At 39.5% G+C, this 23,300-nt stretch overlaps 3 protein-coding genes across 3 annotated transcripts in view; 1 reads left to right on the plus strand and 2 right to left on the minus strand.

The window, feature by feature from the left end:
• Window positions 1-806: 806 nt before the first annotated feature.
• eno1b (enolase 1b, (alpha)) lies at window positions 807-7,651 on the minus strand. Its single transcript, XM_083892500.1, has 12 exons — window positions 7,599-7,651; window positions 6,449-6,543; window positions 5,399-5,494; window positions 4,838-4,896; window positions 4,663-4,732; window positions 4,045-4,178; window positions 3,724-3,946; window positions 3,311-3,508; window positions 2,991-3,207; window positions 2,626-2,734; window positions 1,402-1,460; window positions 807-1,149 (listed from the first exon to the last, which is right to left on the minus strand). Exons 2-12 carry the CDS (start codon window positions 6,531-6,533, stop codon window positions 1,080-1,082), a joined length of 1,320 nt encoding a protein of 439 aa, XP_083748626.1. The 5' UTR covers window positions 6,534-6,543; window positions 7,599-7,651; the 3' UTR covers window positions 807-1,079.
• Window positions 7,652-8,002: 351 nt separating this feature from the next.
• On the plus strand, window positions 8,003-10,496 carry ppil1 (peptidylprolyl isomerase (cyclophilin)-like 1; the record flags this gene model as incomplete). The annotated part of the gene is made up of 4 exons (XM_083892484.1): window positions 8,003-8,140; window positions 8,340-8,494; window positions 10,044-10,112; window positions 10,276-10,496. Exons 1-4 carry the CDS (start codon window positions 8,061-8,063, stop codon window positions 10,494-10,496), a joined length of 525 nt encoding a protein of 174 aa, XP_083748610.1. The 5' UTR covers window positions 8,003-8,060.
• A 6,332-nt stretch (window positions 10,497-16,828) lies between these two features.
• slc6a11a (solute carrier family 6 member 11a) overlaps window positions 16,829-23,300 on the minus strand; it is a gene marked incomplete at its 3' end in the record, with an annotated part of 33,917 nt that continues 27,445 nt past the window's right edge. Inside the window, exons 13-15 of the mRNA XM_083892297.1 lie at window positions 22,284-22,384; window positions 20,765-20,935; window positions 16,829-16,972 (exon numbers count right to left, since the gene is read on the minus strand). Coding sequence (XP_083748423.1) covers window positions 16,829-16,972; window positions 20,765-20,935; window positions 22,284-22,384 — 416 coding nt within the window. The remainder of the gene's footprint in view (window positions 16,973-20,764; window positions 20,936-22,283; window positions 22,385-23,300) is intronic.

Raw genomic sequence — 23,300 nt, forward strand, 5'->3', positions numbered from 1 at the left:
TTTCAACACAGATTATTAAGACCAATTAACCACTCGCGGGCCACATAAAATGACGTGTTGGGCCACATCTGGCCCCCGGGCCTTGAGTTTGACATATGTGCTCTAAATAGAAAGTAACTTTCTTCTTTATTACCATAGATCAAGATGGATCCATTCATTTGTAATAACACTATATAGATAAATAATTGGCAACTCCTACCCAGAAAACTATCAAACTAAATAACGCAGAATATAATGATCTAGAAATAGAACCGGAGAGAATTTGGGACAACAACAATAACAAAATCCCTGGCGAGGAGTGTCCAGAAGTGGTCCAGATTATGGTCCTCTATGGCATTACTAATGGATTATTGTCATGAGAACCTCTGAGTTCAAAGGATGGACTTGGCTTCACGAGCGAAAAATGGAGCAGGACTCAAACGGGGGAAATAAGAATCTTTGTGCCACAGATGGTTAAGATACACAAGAAATCAATTTATAAAGTCACCATGGTGCCATAGATACATACCAGTGTTTGCCACTTTCACAGGCTTACCACCATTTTGAGACCAAATAGTCAGGGTTTCCTCAGTCGACTCCACAGGACGCATCATCAGTGTCGATCGTCTTTTCTTTCACATTATTGACCACAGTGGAACCTACATTTTTAAAATGCTGCATAATTATTATTTCTATGAAGTACTGAATCAAACCTCTGGATACTTTTGAGGGTTTTCAATTGATTAATTGATCAATTACAAGATGCATTTATTCGTTAAAACATCGACCACCACAGCAGCAGATCACACAACAGCATTTGTCACTAACAAAACATTTTATTAACCGTATCAAGTGCAATTTGACAATTAGTAAGTGCTGCGAATCAAGTTACAATCCAATCTTGTTTTTTAAAAAACAAATCCAGATACAGTTGAAGATTTTAAAGTGTCACAAGTCTACAGTGTTTTTGTTTTTCTTCTTTGAATCAGTTAGCATGCAAATTGGTTCTACATTACTTAGTATTTAATGATTGATCATAATCCAGTGCTGTTTAGCATCTGTGTGAATCCAATTGTGTGAGAAGTAAACGCTTCATACATTTACTCAATCACTGGCTTTCTGAAGTTTTGTCCAGCAAAACGAGCCTTGTCTCCCAACTCCTCTTCAATTCTGCAGTAAAGAAAAACTTTCAAAGTTAGGTTCATCCTCTCACAAATGGATATGTTATTTTTTAAGTGCATATGAAGGTTCTAAAAACAATGGATGTTATGTTAATTTTTGTGGGTGTTCGTAAAGAGCAAAAATCCAGGACATTGAAGTTGTAGTTTATCTAAAGGGTACAGGTGGTATCTTAATCCCCACAATAAATAATACTTAAAGCAGCATTTTACTCATTCCTCTGTTTGGGAAATAATGCCTTACCTTAAAAGCTGGTTGTATTTGGCCAAACGCTCAGAGCGGCAAGGTGCTCCAGTCTTGATCTGAAATGATTGTGTACAGTGAGCGGTCGTCTCTATTAAGGTCCCAGCTCGCCTCGCCACAGCACGGTTTACGTTGGTTTTCCACTAGAAAATAGCACCTTATCGACGTGGGAGTCATCACAGCACGGCTGCATGAAACTACAGTGACGTCGTTTTTACATGCAACAAACAAACGAGTGACTAGTGACTATTTGACTATTTCATCAGTGTCAGAGGTTTGTGATGCTGCTTGTTGGTCGTGATCAGCAGTGCTGTAGCTAAATACACCAGACTCCAGTTAAATATTGAGATTTTAGACATTTTCCTGGTAATCGTTGGAGATTAACACAGATTTTTAGGATTCTAAGTCAAGTCTTTTTACAGGGTAAACGCAGGAATCGTGAAGTTGATTTCAATACCGTTTTAAGACTTAAGATTTTCTTATTACAGCGTGAAGTGACCTTATCGCCACTTCAAGCTGTAATCAGCAACACATATTTAACTTACAAAACAGCTTTAGGTTGCAATAAATGTACATTTTCCCATGTCTGACCATTTTGGAGTTTATTTTGTGCGATTTCAGATATTATTTTGCAGCAGGAGGAGTGCTTTCGCTGTCGCAAAATGCATAATGTCAGGTTTACGCGCGCTTCCCTGAGCCGATCTTGCAGGACGATGTTTTTAAACTTAAAATAAAGGCAGGCAAATAAATGCATTCATGCATACTTTTTGCAGTCAAACTCTACAGACAAAATGTAAAACTCATTAAACCGTGATTAAGACTTTTTTTGAATTTTGTTATGGGCCTTAATTTTCCTAAAAATGATTCATCAACTTTTTCATCTTTTTAACTGGTCTACAGGTCGACATAGTTCGACTTGATTCTTGTGTCTTTTTGGACGTCTCTTCCTCTGACGACACTCTGACCAATCAGTGGCCGGCAGTCTGGCGACGTAACTCATAGTATCGCATCAGCTCACTTGGAACCTCAGTGCAGGTACTAAAAAAATGCTAGTGGAAACGCAACTGAACCGTGCCGAGGCGAATCGAACCAGTGGACACACGCCATTAGTCTTCAACAGTTCATTATAACCCTGTTGTCACAAATATAACGCAGCCTTTTTGCCTTTACTAATGCTTGTTATTTCCTAAAATAAATGTTCCTAAGACAATAATATAAATTTACCTGTCCAGTGCATAACCCAACCACCAAATCTGCTATGAAGGCGTCCTCGGTTTCACCAGAGCGATGGCTGACCATCACACCCCAGTCGTTCTTCTGAGCAATCTTACAGCTGTGAGCACAAGAGAGAGATTTTGTATTTTGAGGTCATCAGCATCTAACACAATCACATCATGTTGAGTAAATAATATCTTTGTTTTACTTTCTTCATGCAGTCTGACATAATCTTAGGAAAAAAATAAAACTGGGCACACCAGACCAGAGTGTGGATTCCCAGACTCAGCTCGTGAAGACCCGACAGGACCCGTGTCTTTTAATATTAAATAGACTTACATACACACACACACGAGTATAAAATGTTGTCTTACGCTCTGATGGACTCGGTAACTGTGCCGATCTGATTGACTTTCAGCAGCAGACAGTTGCAGGCTTTGTCCTTCACAGCCCTGTTGATGCGTGTGGGGTTGGTTACCGTCAGATCATCTCCAACGATCTGAATGTCCATGTTCTTAGGGAGAGCGCTCTCAGTGAGAGCACTCCAGGCCTCCCAGTCATCCTGGTCAAAGGGATCCTCGATGGAAACCACTGTGAGAGAAAAGGAGCAAGGGGGTCGTTAACCTTCATGAAACCACTTTGGTGCCGACACTGAAAATAATAAGTGTTAACAGATAGAGCATCAGGAAGTTACCAGGATATTCCTTCACAAAGGACTTATAGACATCAGCCAGCTGGCTGGGAGTGATGCAACGGCTTGGGTCAGCGGGCGACTTGAAGTCAAGGTCATATTTTCCATCCCTGTAGAACTCAGACGCTGCCACGTCCATGCCAATCACAACCTCGTCTGCGTAGCCAGCTTTGTCGATGGCCAACTTGACTAAATCCAGAGCTTCATGTTTGGAAAAAACAAAGATAACCTTACTTACAAATGCCTTTAAAGTTTTTCTGGTAAGAAGACTCTTGGTACAGGAGCTATAATTATTTCATGGACATGATATTCTTAAGTGCATATGAAGGTTGACATTATGTCAATTTTGTGGTTCTTCTTAAAACAAAACTAAAATCCAGGACCTACATTAATAGAACAAATGCTCTAACATTTACCTTCCTTGTTCTCCAAGATGTTTGGAGCAAATCCACCTTCGTCACCCACATTGGTGGCATCCTGTCCATACTTCGCCTTGATGACACTTTTGAGATTGTGGTAGACCTCGGCACCAATACGCATGGCCTCTTTGAAGGTGCTGGCGCCCACCGGCAGGATCATGAACTCCTGCATGGCGAGCTTGTTGCCTGCGTGAGAGCCACCGTTGATCACGTTAAAGGCCTGGCGAAGGCGTAAGACGGGAGAAACGGCGCAAGTTAATTGACAGACGAACGGAATAATGACGCGGTGAAAAAGGGGGGAAATGTACAATTCCGTACCGGCACAGGCAAGATGACTTCCTTGTTTCCTGCAAGGTCAGCGATGTGACGATACAGGGGGACTCCTTTCTCTGCTGCACCAGCTTTGCAAACAGCAAGAGACACGCCCAGGATGGCATTTGCTCCCAATTTGGCTATTTGGGATAAAAAAAAAAAGAACAAAAAACTTCAAACATCAGTGAAAACTCTAATCATTACACAACAAAACAGCCATAATTTATACATGAATATTAGAATAAAAGACCAGAAAAATCTCATCTTGGTCTGACCACAGGGGGTTTGCAGAATACAACAAAACTTTGTTCTCACAGCATTTAAAATAGCCAGAATGAACCACTTCTGTGTCGTTACATAAGCACCCTTTCTACCTATGGTCCGAGCTCGCCTTGTCTCGGCACGGCACAGGTTGGCTTTCAACTACTAAAATAGTATCTACTCAACGTGGGCGGAGTCACCACTGAACTGAAAAAAGTGCTTTTCCTTCAAAAATAAGGACATTTCTAAGTGAGCCCAAACTTTTGAATATATAAGTGTATATGTTACTGTAGATATTTTTAAAAGTCTGGACTGTATTATGGTTGTTAGAGAATCACAAACCACTGCAGTGTGGCCACTTACATTTGTTGTCGGTGCCGTCCATTTCAATCATCTTCTGGTCAATTTTCTCTTGCTCAACAACGCTGATCTCCTGAACGAGATGAGAGGAAATAAGTTTGTGACGTAAACGTGATAATTAAAAGAAGACAACTCCGTAAATATGAAACATGGGAAGCAACAAACGGAGAATACTTACTTGGGCAATAAGTGCAGGTGCAATAATTGTATTTATGTTAGAAACAGCACTAAGGACTCCTGTAATAGAGAGAGGATTACAGATCCATAAAAAGACAATCTTGCAAAGCCGGAATAAAGATATTTAGCAACACACGTGCAACTCATCATTCCACAAATGAGTTAAGTTTCCATCCATGCAGCAGGTGAAAGTTTTCATATCATTGGTTTTTCCACAATTATTCTATTAGTCTAATAGAGTTAATTTCAGAGAAAATCAATGCACGGCCGAAATGATCAAGCTTTACATACAATTCACCATGCATGTCATAACTAGTCACTCGTCAATTAACCAATGATCAATCTTATTTTAGTTAGACGATGTAAAAAATGACTGTACTGTCAATCTTTTTGAATTTACGTTAGGCAACGGAAACTCACTAACCCTTTCACATCTGGCAAAAGGAAAAGGAGAGAACAGAGAGGGAAAGACAGAAATATATAGGTATTCCTTGAACCAAAATTTGTCCAATAATTTAAGGTCGAGTCATGATATTTCAAAAGAAAAAGATTTTACACGAACCTTTGCCGAGGAAACGAGCCTTGTCATTGTCCCGGAGCTCCAAGGCTTCATAGATTCCTGTAGAGGCTCCGCTGGGCACAGCAGCCCTGAACAAGCCTGACAAAATATGACATGGACTGATTTAGAACCATTGAAACAAACTGTAAAACAAGTCATTAACACAGGTATTAACACTTAAATGGCACTCAGCAGTGTACACACCTCTACTACATATCAAAAAGAATGTTAAGATTCATGTAAAGTGGACAAAAAAGTTTAAAACACTCCACAATCTTCATTGTTGAATAGCAAAAATTCCCATCCTCACAAAATGATATAAACATCTTGACAAAAAGGACAAAATTCCCCTGTCCCAGAACAAAACCTTCAGTCACGGCAGCCACATCATCTCAGGAGCATGAAAACAATCCATCCTGTGTTCCCTCTGCCTTACTCACTAAAAACTGCCACCACAACTGACACTAGATGTCTCCCTAGCATGAGAAAAAGAAGAAGCAGCTAGAGAGTCAATTGTCTGTGGATGCTCATTCGTGGTTAGATGTTCCTGAGTTTCAAACGTCCTCATTCTTGCAGCCGCATGTTCAGCACAATTTGACTACATGATCACAAAGAGGTTAAACAGCACTGGCAAATATCATTAGCACCATCTGTAGCATAGACTAGTTTAAATATTAAAAGCGACTGCACTGTTATTACTTGTTTGCCAGAGCTGAAACTATCACACCTTTAGAAATGAAGGGAACGCCATAGGTTTCAACGAGGGCGGGGCTCACATGCACCAACACGGTTGTTAAAACAAAGGAGTGCGACTTCCCTCTCTGCTCAGAACACCACGCACAACATCTATGGAAAGAACTGGATCGGCACCCAAACAGAACCGAGATGGTATTTTGTATTCCAAGGCCCATTTCCCACCATGCAAAAGTATTGGTGTAGTTCTACTTATGAAACTACTTATGGGTAAAATGCAGAGTTAAGTATTTCCACTACCTCTGCCAAGAATGAGTAGCTGCTGGAATCAATTTCATTACATAGTTCAGTTAGACCTACCTTTGTTAGTGTGAAGGTCAACCTCTACGGTCGGGTTTCCACGAGAGTCAAAGATCTCCCGGGCATGGATCTTGACAATAGACATGATGTAGGACCTTGAATTGAGACAAAGTTGAACAGCTTTACTTTCAGATAAAACAATAGTACAGTTTAAAGCAAATCTAAAAGTCAGTTTTCCGACATCGGTTTACATATGTCGCATGTCTTCTAGTTTCTTCTGGTTCCTGGAGCTTCCTCACAAAAATAACCTGACCTAACTGCAGGATTAGAAATACTAGGAAGCGTGCTTCCCATCCTAATTGGATTGGACTCATCAGATTAATCACATGACAGTGACGATGCAAAGATGACTGCATTTGCCACAGCAAAGTAAAGCTTACAGTTAAATGTGTTGTATATAAATGAATGACAGCCCTAAGAATAACATCAATCTGACAATAACTGAATGAATGAATTACAAATCAAAACAACACACATCTGAATGCATAGTATTATAAAATGGCGTGTATTTGAGTTGTGTTTAAATCCACTCCTCCAGGCGCATGTTTTAACAGGTTTGCATTTCATCTAGTATTAAGTGTCTAGAATAAAGTGTTGCAGAAAAAGACCGTTAATGTTTCAGGAAGTAGAGACCAATCAAATGTCAATATGTGGGTCAAGGTTAAACCATTATTGTTGATATTACAGACGAGAAACTTAATTAATAAATGCAAATCTAACATAAATGTTGCCGTATTGTGATGATTTAAATGATAGAACACAATTCACAGGTTATTTTAACACGACAGTTGCACAAAGGCGTGCTCTTGAGTGTGCACGGGTGATTCTGTTCTTTTGGAATTAAGAAGACAATTCTTCTTTTTGAAAACGGTTTATAAATTAGGCCCAATGTCACACTCAAACTTACTATTCTCGACAAAGAGTTTTATAGAATTAATGAATGTACACTTGAGTCGATTAAAAATCGAGCGTGAACTTCCTTAGCTTCTAATCCGAACTTCCTTAGCTTGTACTCTTTAGCTAGCTAACTTAAATCGCTACGCGTGACAGAGAAAGAGAAATAATTACGTTAACTTTCTTATCAGCTGTACAGAAAAGTACACGTTTGCACGATGACACCGGTAAAGGAAGCATAAATATGTGACTGTACCTTGGTATGAACCGCAGAGAAGTGTCGCAACAAACTCAGTGACTCTAATAAAGTTCTCTCAGAGTGAGTCAATTCAGCCGAGCCCGGAACTTAGTCGTAGCAACATCCGCTCTTTCAAAATAAAGCGTCAACGCAAGCATACGGAATCAAATTGAATGACAAGTAATAACTACACGAATACAATATGTTACTACTAAGAATATATCCCGCATGTGCTACACGTACAATATTTTTTAAATCCCCTTTACGGTGTCGACTTCGTGGCGGTCGTGTTCACACTCCAGTCCAGTAGGTGGCGGTATTGCGCGATTGAGCTGATTGCAAACCGTAAACAAACCCAACAGAAGAAGAGGAAATAGCGGCAACCACAGAAGAAGAAGCAGCTTCCCTGTCTGGCAGTGAATGAATGTTCTACACTGACTTTGTTTTAAAACACAAACATACTTGTTTTGAAGCGACCGAATGTCACTCGCTGCTGTCACTATGGTGTCCGGGGTTCCTCCAGACACGTGGCAGCCGGCCACGGTTGCCTTGGAGACCACGTGAGTTTTCCATAAAAGCTGTGAATGTTAGCCCTACTAGCCGAGTTAGCTATCTGGCAGATAGCTTCATGTTGGACTGACGGGTTTTCTTTCTGCCTTGTGCTTCATCTACTTCTGAACAAGAACTTATAAAGTTAATTATAACCCAGAGGAGGATGGACGTGTGCCTTTATACTAACAGCGGGGTTGTGTGTTGCAGAATGGGGACTATTGTGGTGGAGCTGTACTGGCAACACGCACCAAAGACATGCAAAAACTTTGCTGAGCTTTCCCGAAGATGCTTCTACAACGAGACAAAGTTCCACAGGATAATCAAAGACTTCATGGTGCAGGGTGGAGACCCTACAGGAACAGGTGGGTTCATCGTGGTTTCACTTCTATACTCTTAAAGTAGTGTGTCATCAATGTATTAGGTATCTAGACACATGTATCAGTGAATCCCATGGCAATAACTCACTGTAGACATGGTCAATGTGACCTGATTAAGATCAAACCAAGCATCACAATAGGGGGGAGAAAGGTGATTTCAGTGACTTTGTACCAGATGGGCTGGTCTGACTGTTTTTCAGAAACTGCTGATCTACTGAGATTTTCACACACAACCATCTATAGTGTTTATGTTTACAGAGAATAGTCAGGAAACATAGAAAATACCCAGTGTACAGTGAAAATGCCATGTTGGCTACATACGTCAGGTTCAAGATGATAGAAAGGCAATAGCGACAGAAGACCACACTTTAGGTACAATATAATACCTTAATTAAGAAAGAAATGGCCATTAATTGTTGTTTTTTTCGGGTTTTCCATGGTACTTTGATTTTAAGTCCCTTGTGTTGCAGATGCAGTAGATTATACCTCATTGTTTCTAACATGTAACAGTTCAATAGTGTTTGGAGCGTGTTACAGGTTGAGCTGAACTTCAAAAGATGGAGGTATAACAACATCATTCAACTCAATAAGTTATTGGTTTGAAGAAAAAAGAACAAATAAGGACTGAAACACATAACACATTTATAAACTTGTAAGCTCACTGTAATTGTCACCCTCTTTTTTTGTCACGTTATATTGTCAAATAATTACTGTGAAGTACAGCGATGTGTGTCACCTACTAACAAAGTGAGCTCTGTGAAGACACGGGTGTTTATGTCGGGAGAATTTTCTTTCACAAAGTCTTGACGCTCACTTGAGGATGATCTGAATCCAGCTGTGAGTCAGGGTCAGTGTCCACGGCAGGATGTTGTGCGCTAATCTCTCGAGGGTCAGTATCCAAAAACCCAGCGATCGCTCCCCGAGGAGCGGAGGCTGTAACGGCAGCACTTTAATGCCTGTGGTTTTGGAACGAGATGGTCAACAAACTAACGTGGGCGGAGTGTTCCCATGTTTAAAATACTTGTTTTGTCCACGGACTCGACATCACAAACCTCAGTGTGTTAATGTGGCCTTCTGCTCTATAAATGTTTTAATTGGCCGTGTTGGGGGGGATGGTGTATGATGTTGTCAATTCTGCAGATGAAACCAGATGTTTCCAAAACTTTTGAGTCTTGGCTTGAGTGCAGACTTTGAATGTGACTTATTTTTTTGTAAATTCTAATTGATCTGTATGTGTGTGTATATATATATATGTATATGTGTGTATATGTATGTATGTATATCTATATATATATATGTGTATGTGTATATGTGCATGTGTAACATGTACAGTATATACATATATACACAGGTATAGATATACACATACATATTTGCTGGTTTTAGAGTCTGATGATGTGAATCTTGGACATATTTGATTTAAAACAGAACATTTTTAGGTTTCTTAATTGTATAAATGAAGAAATTTGAAAGTATCAGCCTTGAAAGTAATTGTAGCCTCAGAGTATTTTTGTGATCTTTGTTTTCCAAACAGGTCGTGGTGGTGCCTCTATATTTGGTAAACAGTTTGAAGATGAACTGCACCCAGAACTGAAATTTACAGGTAAAAAAAAAAAAGTGAAAAATCACAGTTGACCAGAAGGGGGCAGGAGTGGAGAAGTTTGTAATTTATGCTTAGAACGCAAGTGTTCAAATACTACTAACTGTACCATCTATGCACTGCTTAATAGTAATAACATCCTGATTTCATTGGATGTGTCGGTCAGGTGCTGGTATTCTGGCGATGGCCAACGCTGGACCGGACACCAACGGAAGCCAGTTCTTCCTCAGCCTCGGACCAACCCAGTGGTTGGATGGAAAGCACACTGTTTTTGGGAGAGTCCACCAGGGCATGGGGGTGCTGAACCGAATCGGGATGGTGGAGACGAACAGTCAAGATCGCCCGGTTGAAGATATTAAGATTCTCCGAGCAAATGTGTCCAATTAAGTCAATGTTGACTTCTTTCTCTTTCTTTCTTTTTTAAAAAATAAATGTCTGTTAATTTTTTTAAGTCAGACTATTTGTATTTTTCCATGAGAATCACACACTTAATATGGAAATAGCGCATCAATCATTATATTACACTAATTCTAATGTTGTCGGGGTGAGATCCTTTCATCCAATGGTCAGTTGACTGTCAATACTGAGCAAGGAACACCATCAAAGATTTGTGTGAGTCATTTGTGTTAACACAACAACACCTATACATTATTATGATTATATCACATCCCAGCACTGTCACACTATTCTGGGTAAAAACCTAAGAATGACCTGGGTTCACATCCATAACAGAACCTTCTCAAGTTTCACATGAAATGACAATCTTACCTTTGTTGTTGTCCTCACACCTTTCCACACACGCACAAGAAGCAGACTGTAAGCAGAATATAAAGCAAGTCAAGGGAAACTGTATGTTTCATTATACATTAAAATACACAAGACGTTGAAAATAAGGATGACAAGGCATTAAATTGAATTAAAAGATAGAAACGAGCAAAAACAAGGAAGTGCTTGAGTCGAGACTTAAAAAGTGCGTCTAATTTACGCTAACAGTGAGCCATGACCATGCTATTATTCTGTGCTATGAATAAACTGAGCAATATTAGACAACATGAACCTTTTTACCTATTACACCTAGTACAGACAGTTAAGAAGCAGACAAGCAAAGGATACAGTAAAGCAAACTCAAGGCCCGGGGGCCAGATGTGGTCCGCCACGTCATTTCATGTGGCCAGAGAGTGATTAATTGGTCTTATTAAAATCTGTGTTAAAATAGGTCTATGCTGCTTTAAGGTGTGCGTTGACCAAACTACATTTCCCACAATGCATGGCGGTTATGTTACCCGCAAAGTGACGGCACCGCCACAAGATCGCAGCATATTAATGTATACGCATCATGCGATGATTGAATAAGTAATAAATACAGAAAGTTATTTATCAATGTGCTACGGAGTAGTTACCTTCATTTTACATTATATTTAGTTACATTTATTCTGTATAACACTTACATCTGACCCTTTGAGGGTAACCGTTATGCTGATGTGGCCCTCAGTGAAAATGACTTTGACACACCTGCAGTAAAGGCTCCAGATATTTTCCATGTGCCGCAACTTTTCTGCCACCAGGGGGCTCCAAAGCATCTTCTTGACAAAAGTCTAAAATCATACAAGAAACAACATCAGAGAAGTGAGAACACACAGACGTTGTGCAAAAACAATCATGCAAATGATGACAGAGGGATACGGGCGAGTGTTCAACAGGTTTGACAACAGTGAAGCAGGAGGATGAGGGTCTGGAGGAGACGAGAGAGAGTTAACACAGTGACAAAAATGCAACGTGGGGAGTTATGGCCACTGGGTTGATCACCTTGGAGATGGGAAAAGGACCAAAGAACATCGGTGCCAGTTAGACCTTCTGTCTAACTCTGTGTTTAGCTGCTGCCAACCTCTTGTCGTGTTGTTGCAGGACTGTCTGTGCCTTCCTTTCTCTGCGTGGATGAAGTAAACAGGAGGAGACCTCTGGTCCTGTAGTAGACAATGGAGACGTAAGACATGACAAAGTGTAACGGCTGTTACATCTCGGAACATTGGTTGAGAAACAGTAGCTGTGTTACCTTCAGAGCTGCACTGAGATCAGCGAGCAAAGGGCAACTGTAGAGTCGGTCTTGCAGGCAGCAGTCGGGCGACTTGTGGGCGACTTTAAAACTGTAGTGCGTAACTTCTTTCAACTGGAAGGTTGAGGGTTCGATTCCTGACAGCATGTGAATGGGACGTATTGGGTGTGAATGGCAAAACTGTAGCGTAAAGCAGCTTTGAGTGGTCATCAAGACTAGTAAAGCGTGATATATACACTACTGTTTAAAGGTTTGGGGTCACTGATAGAATTTTGTTGTGTTTTCCATTAAAAGTCACACTTTTATTCATCAAAAGAGTTGCAAAATGAATAGAAAATATAGTCAAGACATTGACAAGATTAGAAATAATGATTTTTATTCAAAATAATCATTTTGCCCCTTCGTCAAAGAACCAACATCATTGCACAAGGGTTTTCTAATCATCAATAGTCTTCTAACGTGATTAGTAAACACAATGTACCATTAGAACAGTGTAAATGTGCCTCTATACACCTATGTACATATTCCATTAAAAACCAGACGTTTGCAGCTAGAATAGTCGTTTACCACATTAACAATGTATAGAGTGTATTTATGATTCATTTAATGTTATATTCCTTCAAAAAAAGAGATTTCCCCTAAAAAATAAGGACATTTCTAATTGACCCCGAACTTTTAAACAGTAGTGTAAATACAGACCATTTACCACTTTACCTGGGATTTTTAAACTTGGCTGAAGCTGCTAAAAGAAAATCCTTTTCAATCTGAACAATCTGAGTGAAAAAAATAATGATGATATTGAGCACTTTCCCGAGTTTGAGAAGTAAGCATCACTACAAACATTAATGCTAAAAGCAGCGCTAATGGCTATGATAAAGAATAAAAAGCTGAGTGCATCGCAGCGTAATTTGACCCAAGAGTCAATGTTCATTAAACGCATTACAACTGATAGAGAGACTGACTTAAACCTGTGCTAATGGTTTATGATCCATCCATGTGCACTGAAACACCTCTGCAACATTAAACCTACAACAGGTGCCAAAGCTGTGAGAACAATGTGAATAAGCACAACACAACACAACACAGTCAACAATAATAATAAGGCACAATGACTCTTTTGTTTCACTTGTTGGCATGAAACACCGACCCGTGCATTTTACAGATTCAATAAATCCCCTGGCTGCTTTGTTGTGAGTCGGTCAAACGTTACAGAGAAGCTCTTAAAGTTCATCCGTTCATCTAAAACTTTACACGTGAATGTGAGTAAATAAAGAACAGGAAACACCAGCCTGCTGCACAGAGGTCATCGTGTACGGTCGACACATCGAACATAAAACTAACAACTGAGTCAAGCATGTATGCAATTACATCATTATGTGTAATTACCGTTCCTATTTACCAATGAATTATTTCATTATTTATTTATCAGAAATCACGTCCAAGACTGACGAAGACGAGGAGGAAGCACAAAACAATCCAAGTGTCTGTTCCATGGCAGCAGACCAATAATAACACGACTATAAAACATATGAAGGCAAAAACAGTGATGATGGAATGAAAGCGTGACATTTTTAATGCATCTGTTGTAATATGCCGTTATATTAGTTGCCATTTACTGTATATGGGAAATACCCGTTAAATTATAACGTACACTACCGTTCAAAGGTTTGGGGTCACTTAGAAATCTCCTTATTTTTGAAGGAAATTAACCTTTTTTCAATGAATAAAGTAAGTTGTGTGTGTGTCTGTGTGTGTGTGTGTGTGTGTGACAGGCATATCTCGCTGACCGTTATTCAGATCGCCCTAAGACTTTGGATATGGCTTGTGCATGGCCCCGATGGTGTGCATCCTTGAATTTTAATTTTCGCTGATTTATCACGCTACACCAGGCAGGCAGCGGCTCATCAGCAGCGGCTGCGCTGTCTGAAACAGGGAGGTGGGAGTGAAGAGGCTGTTCTCACCGTGGGTGAGACATTTTCACAGAACATGGTGTTATGCGTGTCCATTCACCAATACACGAGCACATATTTATTCAGCATTAGCATGCTACTATTTTGCGGCTAACTTGGCGAACCTGCTACGATTAGCATTAGCGTAGGGCTAACATAATACAAACACTGTGCAACCTCATTAGGCACAACGTACATTTTTTTTAAATTTTCGATTAGCATTAGCGTAGCTAGCTGTTTTGACTGTTAGCCACGCTAATGCTAATCGAAAATTAAAACATTTGCGTTGTGCCTAATGAGGTTGCACAGTGTTTGTATCATGTTAGCCATAACGTTCCTTATCATGCATTACCATAACGGAAAATCTTCTTCAGCTCCCACTATAGGAATACATACTTCCTACGGACACTGCACTAGTTTAAATGAATCATTGTTAATGTGGTAAACGACTATTCTAGCTGCAAATGTCTGGTTTTTAATGGAATATGTACATATGTGTATAAAGGCCCATTTCCACTGTTCTAATGGTACATTGTGTTTGATAATGGTGTTAGAAGACTATTGGATGATTAGAAAACCCTTGAAAACCCTTGTGCAATGATGTTAGCACAGCTGAAAACAATTTTGCTGGTTCTATGACGAAAGATAAAAATCATTATTTCTAATCTTGTCAATGTCTTGACTCTATTTTCTATTCATTTTGCAACTCTTTTGATGAATAAAAGTGTGACTTTTACTGGAAAACACAAACAAATTGTACAGGTGAGCCCTAACTTGAACAGTAGTGTATATGTTTTAGATTATCATCCTCATGACATGAGAAGAACCTGGTGAACTGGTCTTGAAGCGACTTCTCGTCACAAAAACACGCAGACGCAGGATTTGTTTGTTTGTTTGATTTTTCCTTCTTTTTTTCTATTTTTATTTCCTTTATTTACACAAATCTGACCGTTACATTGTCACGTTGGCAATAAAGAACAAGTAACAAACCATAGACTGAACAGAGATCAAATAAAGTACATGAAACCAAAAAGGAATCAGGAGTCAGAATTAATAATAGAACATAGATCGTTTTTTCTCTAAAATAGGTTTTCTTTGGAGTTTCCTCTAGAACGAGTCTTCTAACGTCAATAACTCTACACCTGTGAGTAGATTTATAGGCGATAATTAAGTGTTGTTCATCATTTCCCTTTTTTCGTATGATCATAAATTATTTATATCCTTCTAAAGTGGGAATATTTATTTTCATATCGCAAAATATATATAAAAAAGATTTGTCTGGTTATAAACAGAAGTTTCAATATAGTAAAAAAGTTCCCACATAGTGCAGAAAAAAATGGTTAAAAGCTGAATAAAGTTGAATTATTGTTGATTATGTTTGATTTGGAACAACTATGTTCTTTTTTGTTTTTGCAATCCCAACCATGTACGTACAGTTCATGTTTTTCCACATCAGTGTTTGTACACTTAAAGCATATTTAATGGTTTTAAATATTTGTCTTCAACCTCCAAAACCTTTTTGTTGAGCGGGGAAAAAAATAAATCAGTGCTAAAACCGTGTAGTGGTAATCACAGCTGAAGAGAACTCAGTAGCAAGACTCAGAGACACTGCAAGAAGTACAAAAAGATCATATTTTTTTTATTAAGGCTTGGCAGGAGGCAGAAATCAAGACAAGGAGAAGGTGAAGGCTGATGACAGGAGACAGTTCAGCCCAAAACATACAAGAGAGAGCAGGCAAAAAACTAAAAAGTACAATTCAAACACAGGCAGGTTCAAATAAAAACAGAGGAAACACGGGGAAGAAAATGCTGCAAAAGCACAGTAAACATATCTGACAGGTGTCTGTGAAGGTTCTCATCCATCCGGGTCATACACTCTTAGAAATAAGGGTTCCAAAAGTGTTCTTCTACAAGGGCTGAGGTTCTACCTGGAACCATTTTGCTTTCCCAAAGAAAGGGTTTTCCAAGGGTTCTTGGTGAAACTAATGGTTTCAGTAAGAACGATTTTGATCCAGAGAACCCTTTAAAACCCCTTTGCTGAATAAAGGGGTTTAAAAGGGTTCTTGGTGGAACCTTTATTTAAAGGTTCTACCTGGAGCCAAAAAGGGCAAGCCGAAGAACCTTATATGGTTCTACTTTGCACTTTTATTTCTAAGAGCGTAGTCGTCTACAGGAGTCAGTTGTAATCAGCAACTAACTTCTGAAGAACATCTGACACGTGATGAGGAAATAAATACCAAGAGCTAATTTGAGGTTAAGAACAGACGAGTAGATTAGTAAGAAACAGGCGGGAAAGAATCAAGGGGCTAAAATAATGAGGGAAAAGCAGAATGTTCTGAGTTAATAATCTGGCAAAAGCACAAAGTGAATGAATGAACAGTGATAGGCATTAGGAATAGCATTCCAATCCTCTATGGAGGCGGAATACTGTCATATAAAAATAGTGATTTAAGTTAATCATAAAAAGCTCAACTGACAATACGTTTCAAACACTTATTATATCTCGTCATCTCTATTCTCTTTGTGATTCTAGTGACTCTTCACTGATTGTGCTGGTGACAGACCTGATATAGTGAGGCTCTGCCATTGTTTATTGCTCATCATGATCTCTTATAAATGCATAGCTTGTAAATCCTAGACTTCAAAACAACGACAATAACAACAACAACAACAACAAAATAATATGACATTCAATAAACATACAACTTTTCAGTGCATCACACTTGCATTTCATTCTCGGAGCTTCCCTTGTGTTCGCTGGCGCTAACGTTCAGAGTGTTGTCTGGGTTCAGAGGGTACTGCTCAGGCTGCTTCACTTTGTTGTGCGTCTGGATTTTAGGATAGCAAAGTTCTTTGAGGTTCTGTGGAAACAGGTCGGTTTGTGCGACAGTCAGTTCACAATTGACAAAAAAAACAAAACAACGTAATGTAATGTAATGTGGAATGAATTCAAATCACATTCTCTTTTTGACAAATTTAAAACACACTCAGGGGTTTTCCTCTCATTATTGGTGGAGACAATACGTGGAAAGAAATCCCTCAATGGAACAGCAAAACTTCCACTAAACATAACTGCTGAATTAAATTAAATGTATATAGGGGTAAGTTGTTTTACTATTATTAGAATTTAATTAAATATTGTACATAAACCACACAGATTCTGAAGTATGGGAGACATTATGTGCCTGATATGCTTTGCAATTTGTGTCGTATATAGCGGACCTTGGTATAATCACGCATCTGGGTCCTGCAGTATCTCACTTCGCCCTTGGGTGGCGGTACAAGTCTGGACGCAGGGAATAGGACGCATACTTACCAAAGAAGAAGAGAACAATGCTACAGACTGTTGGGCAGAGAGGCCAGGTCCAGACTCGTATGACTATCCTTGGAGACTTCTTCTGTGGTCGAAATGGTTTTTCTGCTTGGTGGGCGGGGCTTATACTACACCAGAAATTGAGTCCGCGCATGCACTCCCAACATGCTCTTTGCATGCGGTTGCAAAATCTGGGCAGTTGGGTCCACGCACACTGTACGCCAAACTATACCAGGGCCTTAAGGGTTCTGCGCAGAATCTTAGCTGTTCCTAGGACCTAGAACTCTTCTGGACTGATCCCAGATGTTTTTTCCTGGAATATATTGGAGCCATTTTCTCAGTTTGGGGGTTACAGTTCCGAGTGCTCCAATCACCACAGATGCCTTTGCTCCCCACATCTTCTCTAGCTCCTCTTGCAGCCCTTGGTATTTCTCAAGCTTCTCGTGTTCCTTCTTATCGACAACCACTGTGTCTGGTTGATTGGTTTGTCCGTCTGGATCTGGATCTGGAATCTGGAATCTGGAAGTCCCACAGGAGCTTAAGCCATGTTTCCATCATGGTACAGTTCGGTGTGGAACGGTAACGCCTTCAGTCAGGCTCACGTTTCCAAAGAGAACAGCACCTTTACTCGGTAGTTGAACGTGACACAACAGACAACAACGTAACGTACAAAAATGGAGCGGCTCATTCTTTTCTGCTCGATTTGAAGCCGTTTCAACAAGACGTCAATCTTTGTATGAGAATAGTCTACCGCTGTTGAAGAAACATGGGTTGCAAGGGAACTTTTCTGTTGCCCAATTAGCTGACTATCATGGTTCTAGCTCCACCCTGACTGTACCATTACTCTGCAATGGAGGGGTACCAAAAATTGAATGGTTGGAGCGATTATTTTGGTAATGGAAAGCGAAAAACATACCTACCCAATTTAAATGTTCCACTCAAACACACCATTAGCTCCGTTGTTCTTCTCCACCACCTTCATAGGCGTCTTCCATCATCTCCTGTTGACCTCCAGTCCATACGGTGCAGATGTTTCTCTTCGCTACTCCAGCCACGTGGTTGTGGCATAAACGCCTTCTCAGCCAGCATCAGGAGCATCTTTACACTTGGGATCTTGCCTGGAGTGATAGACCCAAGCCTCTATTGATCTAGTGCTAAGAGCCTGTTCCTGCTCCTGTGCAGCCATGATCTTTCAGTCCAGCTTTCTCCAGTCAATGTATGTTATTCCGATATCAGCCACTTCTTCAGTTCTTCTTGTAGGGGCTTGTCACTTCCATGTTTGCCCTCTGACTCCTCTCTGCTGCTGGGTTTCAGCTGCCTGAGGCATTCACCGGTCATCATTTGGGGCCAATCTTCCTGTATTCATCGATGTTCCATCCTGGATGGCGGCTCTGATGCTCACTAATCCTCGGCTTCCTTCCTGCCACTAACCACTTAGAGTACAACCTCAGCGTTGCTGGACTAAGAGTGAAACCCGCAATGCATGGTGAAGAGCTTTGTTGTCTTGATGTCAGTGGCCTTTATCTCTTACTTTGTTCAGGCAATTACACCAGCAGAGCATCTGATTACCGATACGCCACAGGTATCGGTGGCTTGGCTCTTGTTCCGACTTTCAGCTGACTCTTCGGGACTCTTCTTACTCGCTGAACCACGATCTTGTTCATGGTTCCCGTTTGCCCATTGGTACCACAGGTATTTGCATGTCACCTTCAAGTAGTTCCGCTCCCTCACTTTCTCATCAACTTCCCTCTTTTTCATATCATTCGGGCACATTTTTCCCAAGTCCAAATGACATCCAGTGTCATCACTGTGGATCCTATTGGCATAAAGCTTGATGTTATCCGTGTTGACGAGAAAACTGATGATTGCTCAACTTCAGAGTCCGTATCCGAAGCCACTCTTTTTGATGATCTGGCTGAGGAGGTTGAGGCATATATATATATATATATATATATATATATATATATGTAGTATGGGTATCTTAACCCTCAATCTTAACCCTCAAGGTCAACCCTTAATCTTAACTGTCCCTTAAAACCAAGTGTTGAGGGTTATTTTGTCACTTAGAAATGGGACACCCCTTAAATGCAGATACGTCTTCAGACTGTAGGGGGCAGAATAACGCCAAAGCTGCGTCTAGTCTGTCAACTCCAAAAAAGAAGAAGAAGAAGAAGACATTTACGTCAGGATTATTTATTCTGATCCGTTTGTCAGTCAAGTTATTAGGTTGTCAGTTAGTTATAAGATGATACTCATACAAATATTCAGCTGACAGTTACCACACACCACGACTTATTGAAAAGTAAACCACACTGGCCGACTATTGACAAAAGATGGTCAAATAAAAATAAATGTTAGGCAACAATGACGTCAGTAATCCATAATATGGACCTAAACTAAGATCATTTTTATATCTCTATTAACAAAGAAAATACTTCATTTGTATCGTACTCGCTTCGCTGCTTTTGACGCCATCTTTGTTATGTGAAAACACGCAATGCATTCTGGGTAGCCCTTGCTCCCAAGGGTGGTCTCGGAAAATCTCAATATTGAGGGCGATACAGACCTTAAACTTGACCCTCAACTTAATTTTTCTGAGAATCGGGACAGAACTTGCACTAGAGGGAGAACATTTTTGAGATTGAGGATTAAGATTGAGGGTTAAGCAAGGAATTGGAATTCACCCTATAAATATATATATATATACATATATATATATATATACATATATATATACATACATATATACATACATATATATATACATATATATATATATATATATATATATATATATATATATATATATATATATATAGTATAGTATATCAGTATATCACATGTAGTGAAAGACTGTGAGCTGCTACCAGTGATATTTGCCAAAGGGTTCCTAAGGAGACCTGTAAACCCTTAAAATCCTATTCATTTTGTTATTAATCCTGCTTAAAATATTGAACATTGCGCTTCAGGAATTTGACCAGAGGTTACCAACCAAACTATTTTAACTGCTTAATCACAGCACAGCACATTAAATCCTAATCTGGGTGCTGAGGAGGATCATCTCCATGACACAAATCCATTCTTCTGCTACAGTCTTATCCTCACTGTGTTTTCTTTTAGTCTGAATAGGTACAAAAATACAAATAAATCTATGATTCATTGCCCCAATCTCTCATTGAACAGGTTTTAATGAAAGCAAATTAGAAAGGAACAAATCCACGTACTCTTAAGTGAAGCAAAAACATGTAACTCGACTCCTGAACCCACCACAGATTTGCATATGAAAAGCAGTCACGTCTCACATTGCAACGGATTCATCATCAGTGTGTGTTTTCTTTACCTGCAGAGGTGTTCCTTTCATCTGAGTCACTTTAAAGACGATCCACAGAGGAATAAACAAAACGCAGAGCAGTCCAAGACTCCAGCCTAGAGCGTAGGCCCAGTCCGGGTACACGTAGGTTTTGTTAAACCTGAGAGGCTTATACCTCGCCAGTGAAAAGACGAAGGTGCCCTGAGAGTAAAACCACACAAAAACTCACATATAATTCCATAGAAAGCAGATTGTTAAAAAGTGTTAAACCTGTTTTTCAGTTTCACTGAAACTTTAAACCCTGCATTTTATTGTTGGGGTGTTTTTTTTTATGGTGAGTTGAAAAGTTGAAAACACTGGTTGTATCATTTTTCATTTGAATGTCCTCTTATTAAAGGTCCAGCGTGTAAAAATCTTGGTTTCATTTGGAAGATACTGAAGATAAAATAGTCATGAATATTATTTTAATAAGTGTAGTAGAACATAAAGAGGCTTATGTATTTATAAGAGGAGCTGGTTCGGCTCTGAGGTTCCACCATTGTGGACTGACATGTTTTTACTACTTCTGGGCACGTTAACGCATTAATGCCAGTTAACTGCGTTAATGGCGTCAACGTTAACGTACGTTGACCCGTTTCCACGACGACTGAGCGGAAAAAGACGCGCGTGACCTCATGTTTACGCGACTCCCGATTGTTGAAATGAGTCTCGCTTGAGTAACGCTAAACTTTAAAAACAGAGGCGTACATATGCAGTACACAGGCATGCTAGTTATTTGTAGCGCTGCTCTTTTCGTTTAATAAAAAACTTCAACTATAAGCGCGCTAACGGCGCTAATGCAGCTAACGGAGCTAACTGGTAAACGGTGCCCAGACTGCGGTAATGTTGACTCCGTTAATGTGCGTTAACCGCCATTGATGCCGTTAGCCGCCGTTAACGTGCCCATCGCTAGTTTTTACAATAGCCCATAAGGGACAAACTACACATCGTTTGAGTTTGGATGCTAACTGAAGGCTACACATGTTCTCCAACACTCTCGGAAGGGAAAGCGTAAGATAAGGGACATTCAGCACTTTTCGTGACTTTGTATTGACTCGTGTCACAACAAAATTCAAAATAAATACAATTTTCTTTTACCTTACATTGCATGTCTAGTATTATTTAGCGTGACTCGGAGTATTAGTACAAAACAAGCACTTCAAACATTTCCAGCTTTTCAAAGAGTTAGGTTTATTGTTATGTGTTGTTATGTATACATATCATATAAGAGGAGCTACATCTGCAAACATCTTGTGGGTAAATACAGGAAGGAGGAGATTAGAGGAGAAATGGAGGTTAAAAAAAAGTGAATTTGTTGTTGACCAAACAAACTGAAAAACGGCTTTTTATCCAAGACCAATACATGCTTTAAAAATTGCTAATCAAATGTCTCTGTGTGTTAGAGGTAAAGTGTTGTACAAATCTTAATCTATATTTTATATACTGACATTAAGCACACTGTCTTATTAGCTGTAACATTTTCCAAGCTCAGAAAACACATTTCACTCACCAGACAAACACCAGGAGTGATGTAAAGCCAGCAGTACTTGATGATCGGCCCTGGACGATAACCAATCATGTCCTCGATGTTGTCGTAGAGACGATCTGCACCTGGTAATAATAATAATAAGGAAAAAGTCAATAAGTAGAGACACATGGATTCTGTAGAGTCACTCAGAACAGCATTTGGAAGATCTTACCCTCAAACTGCAAAACACTTATTATAAAACTCTTACATTTAACTTATGTATAAGATTAAATGAAAATAAAAGGTAAAACATTTTTAACGATCATGCAATCAAACATGCTTTTTACATTTACCAAATCTCGTAGCCAAATCCCATTCTCAGCAGCCACAGATTGACAATTGTTAGATTGTTCAGACGTGTAACTTTCTTATATTTATACTCAAAATGCATTTATTTGCACTGTTCACTCTCTCAGTGAGTCTTACAGAGGCTTTTAAACCATAACCTTCAGAGCACAGTCTAAAATGGTTTGCTTCCCCCAAAATTAGCAACACCTGTGATCACTGACATGAACTTTCTTCTGGCCCAGCCTCGGCCTTTACTACTACTACGCCCCCTGTTGTTCAGGAGGAATAATACAAATGAATATAGAGTGTATGGCTCCTACAGACACCATCATCTACTGAAGTGTCTCAGGTTTCACTGACTCATTATTACAGGTCAACCAGTGTTTGGTTTCAGTGACATCGTGTCATTTACAGAGTGAACATCTCTTTCAAATAAACCACTTGTCGATAATTAATCCATGTTCATATGTGATTCATTTTAAAAGATTTAAGGACAAAAAAGGTTGAGTTTAGAGACGTTTTTCTGTGATTATTATTTTAATGCCGTAAGTCACTTTAAAATAGATACTAGGAAAATATATATAACTATCTTCTAATCCTGAGGCTTAAGGCAAACTCCTCATAATTCCTCATAATTAGAAGGACGAGGTTTAATAATCTATTAATCTCTGGATTATTTTTCTCAATGACTCAATTAGTAGTTTGGTCCAA

This window comes from Microchirus variegatus (genome assembly GCF_963457635.1).
Source record: "Microchirus variegatus genome assembly, chromosome: 7".
NCBI classification, from domain to species: Eukaryota; Metazoa; Chordata; class Actinopteri; order Pleuronectiformes; family Soleidae; genus Microchirus; species Microchirus variegatus.

Bases quoted from the DNA above. Each gene is read 5' to 3' on its own strand.
- eno1b (XM_083892500.1), bottom strand. From the start codon at position 6,533: ATGTCTATTGTCAAGATCCATGCCCGGGAGATCTTTGACTCTCGTGGA. The intron at 4,897-5,398 runs GTTCGTGTAAAA...TCTCTATTACAG, and splicing joins GGCTCGTTTCCTCGGCAAAG to GAGTCCTTAGTGCTGTTTCT. The intron at 1,461-2,625 runs GTAAATTTATAT...CAATCATTTCAG, and splicing joins TTGGGTTATGCACTGGACAG to ATCAAGACTGGAGCACCTTG.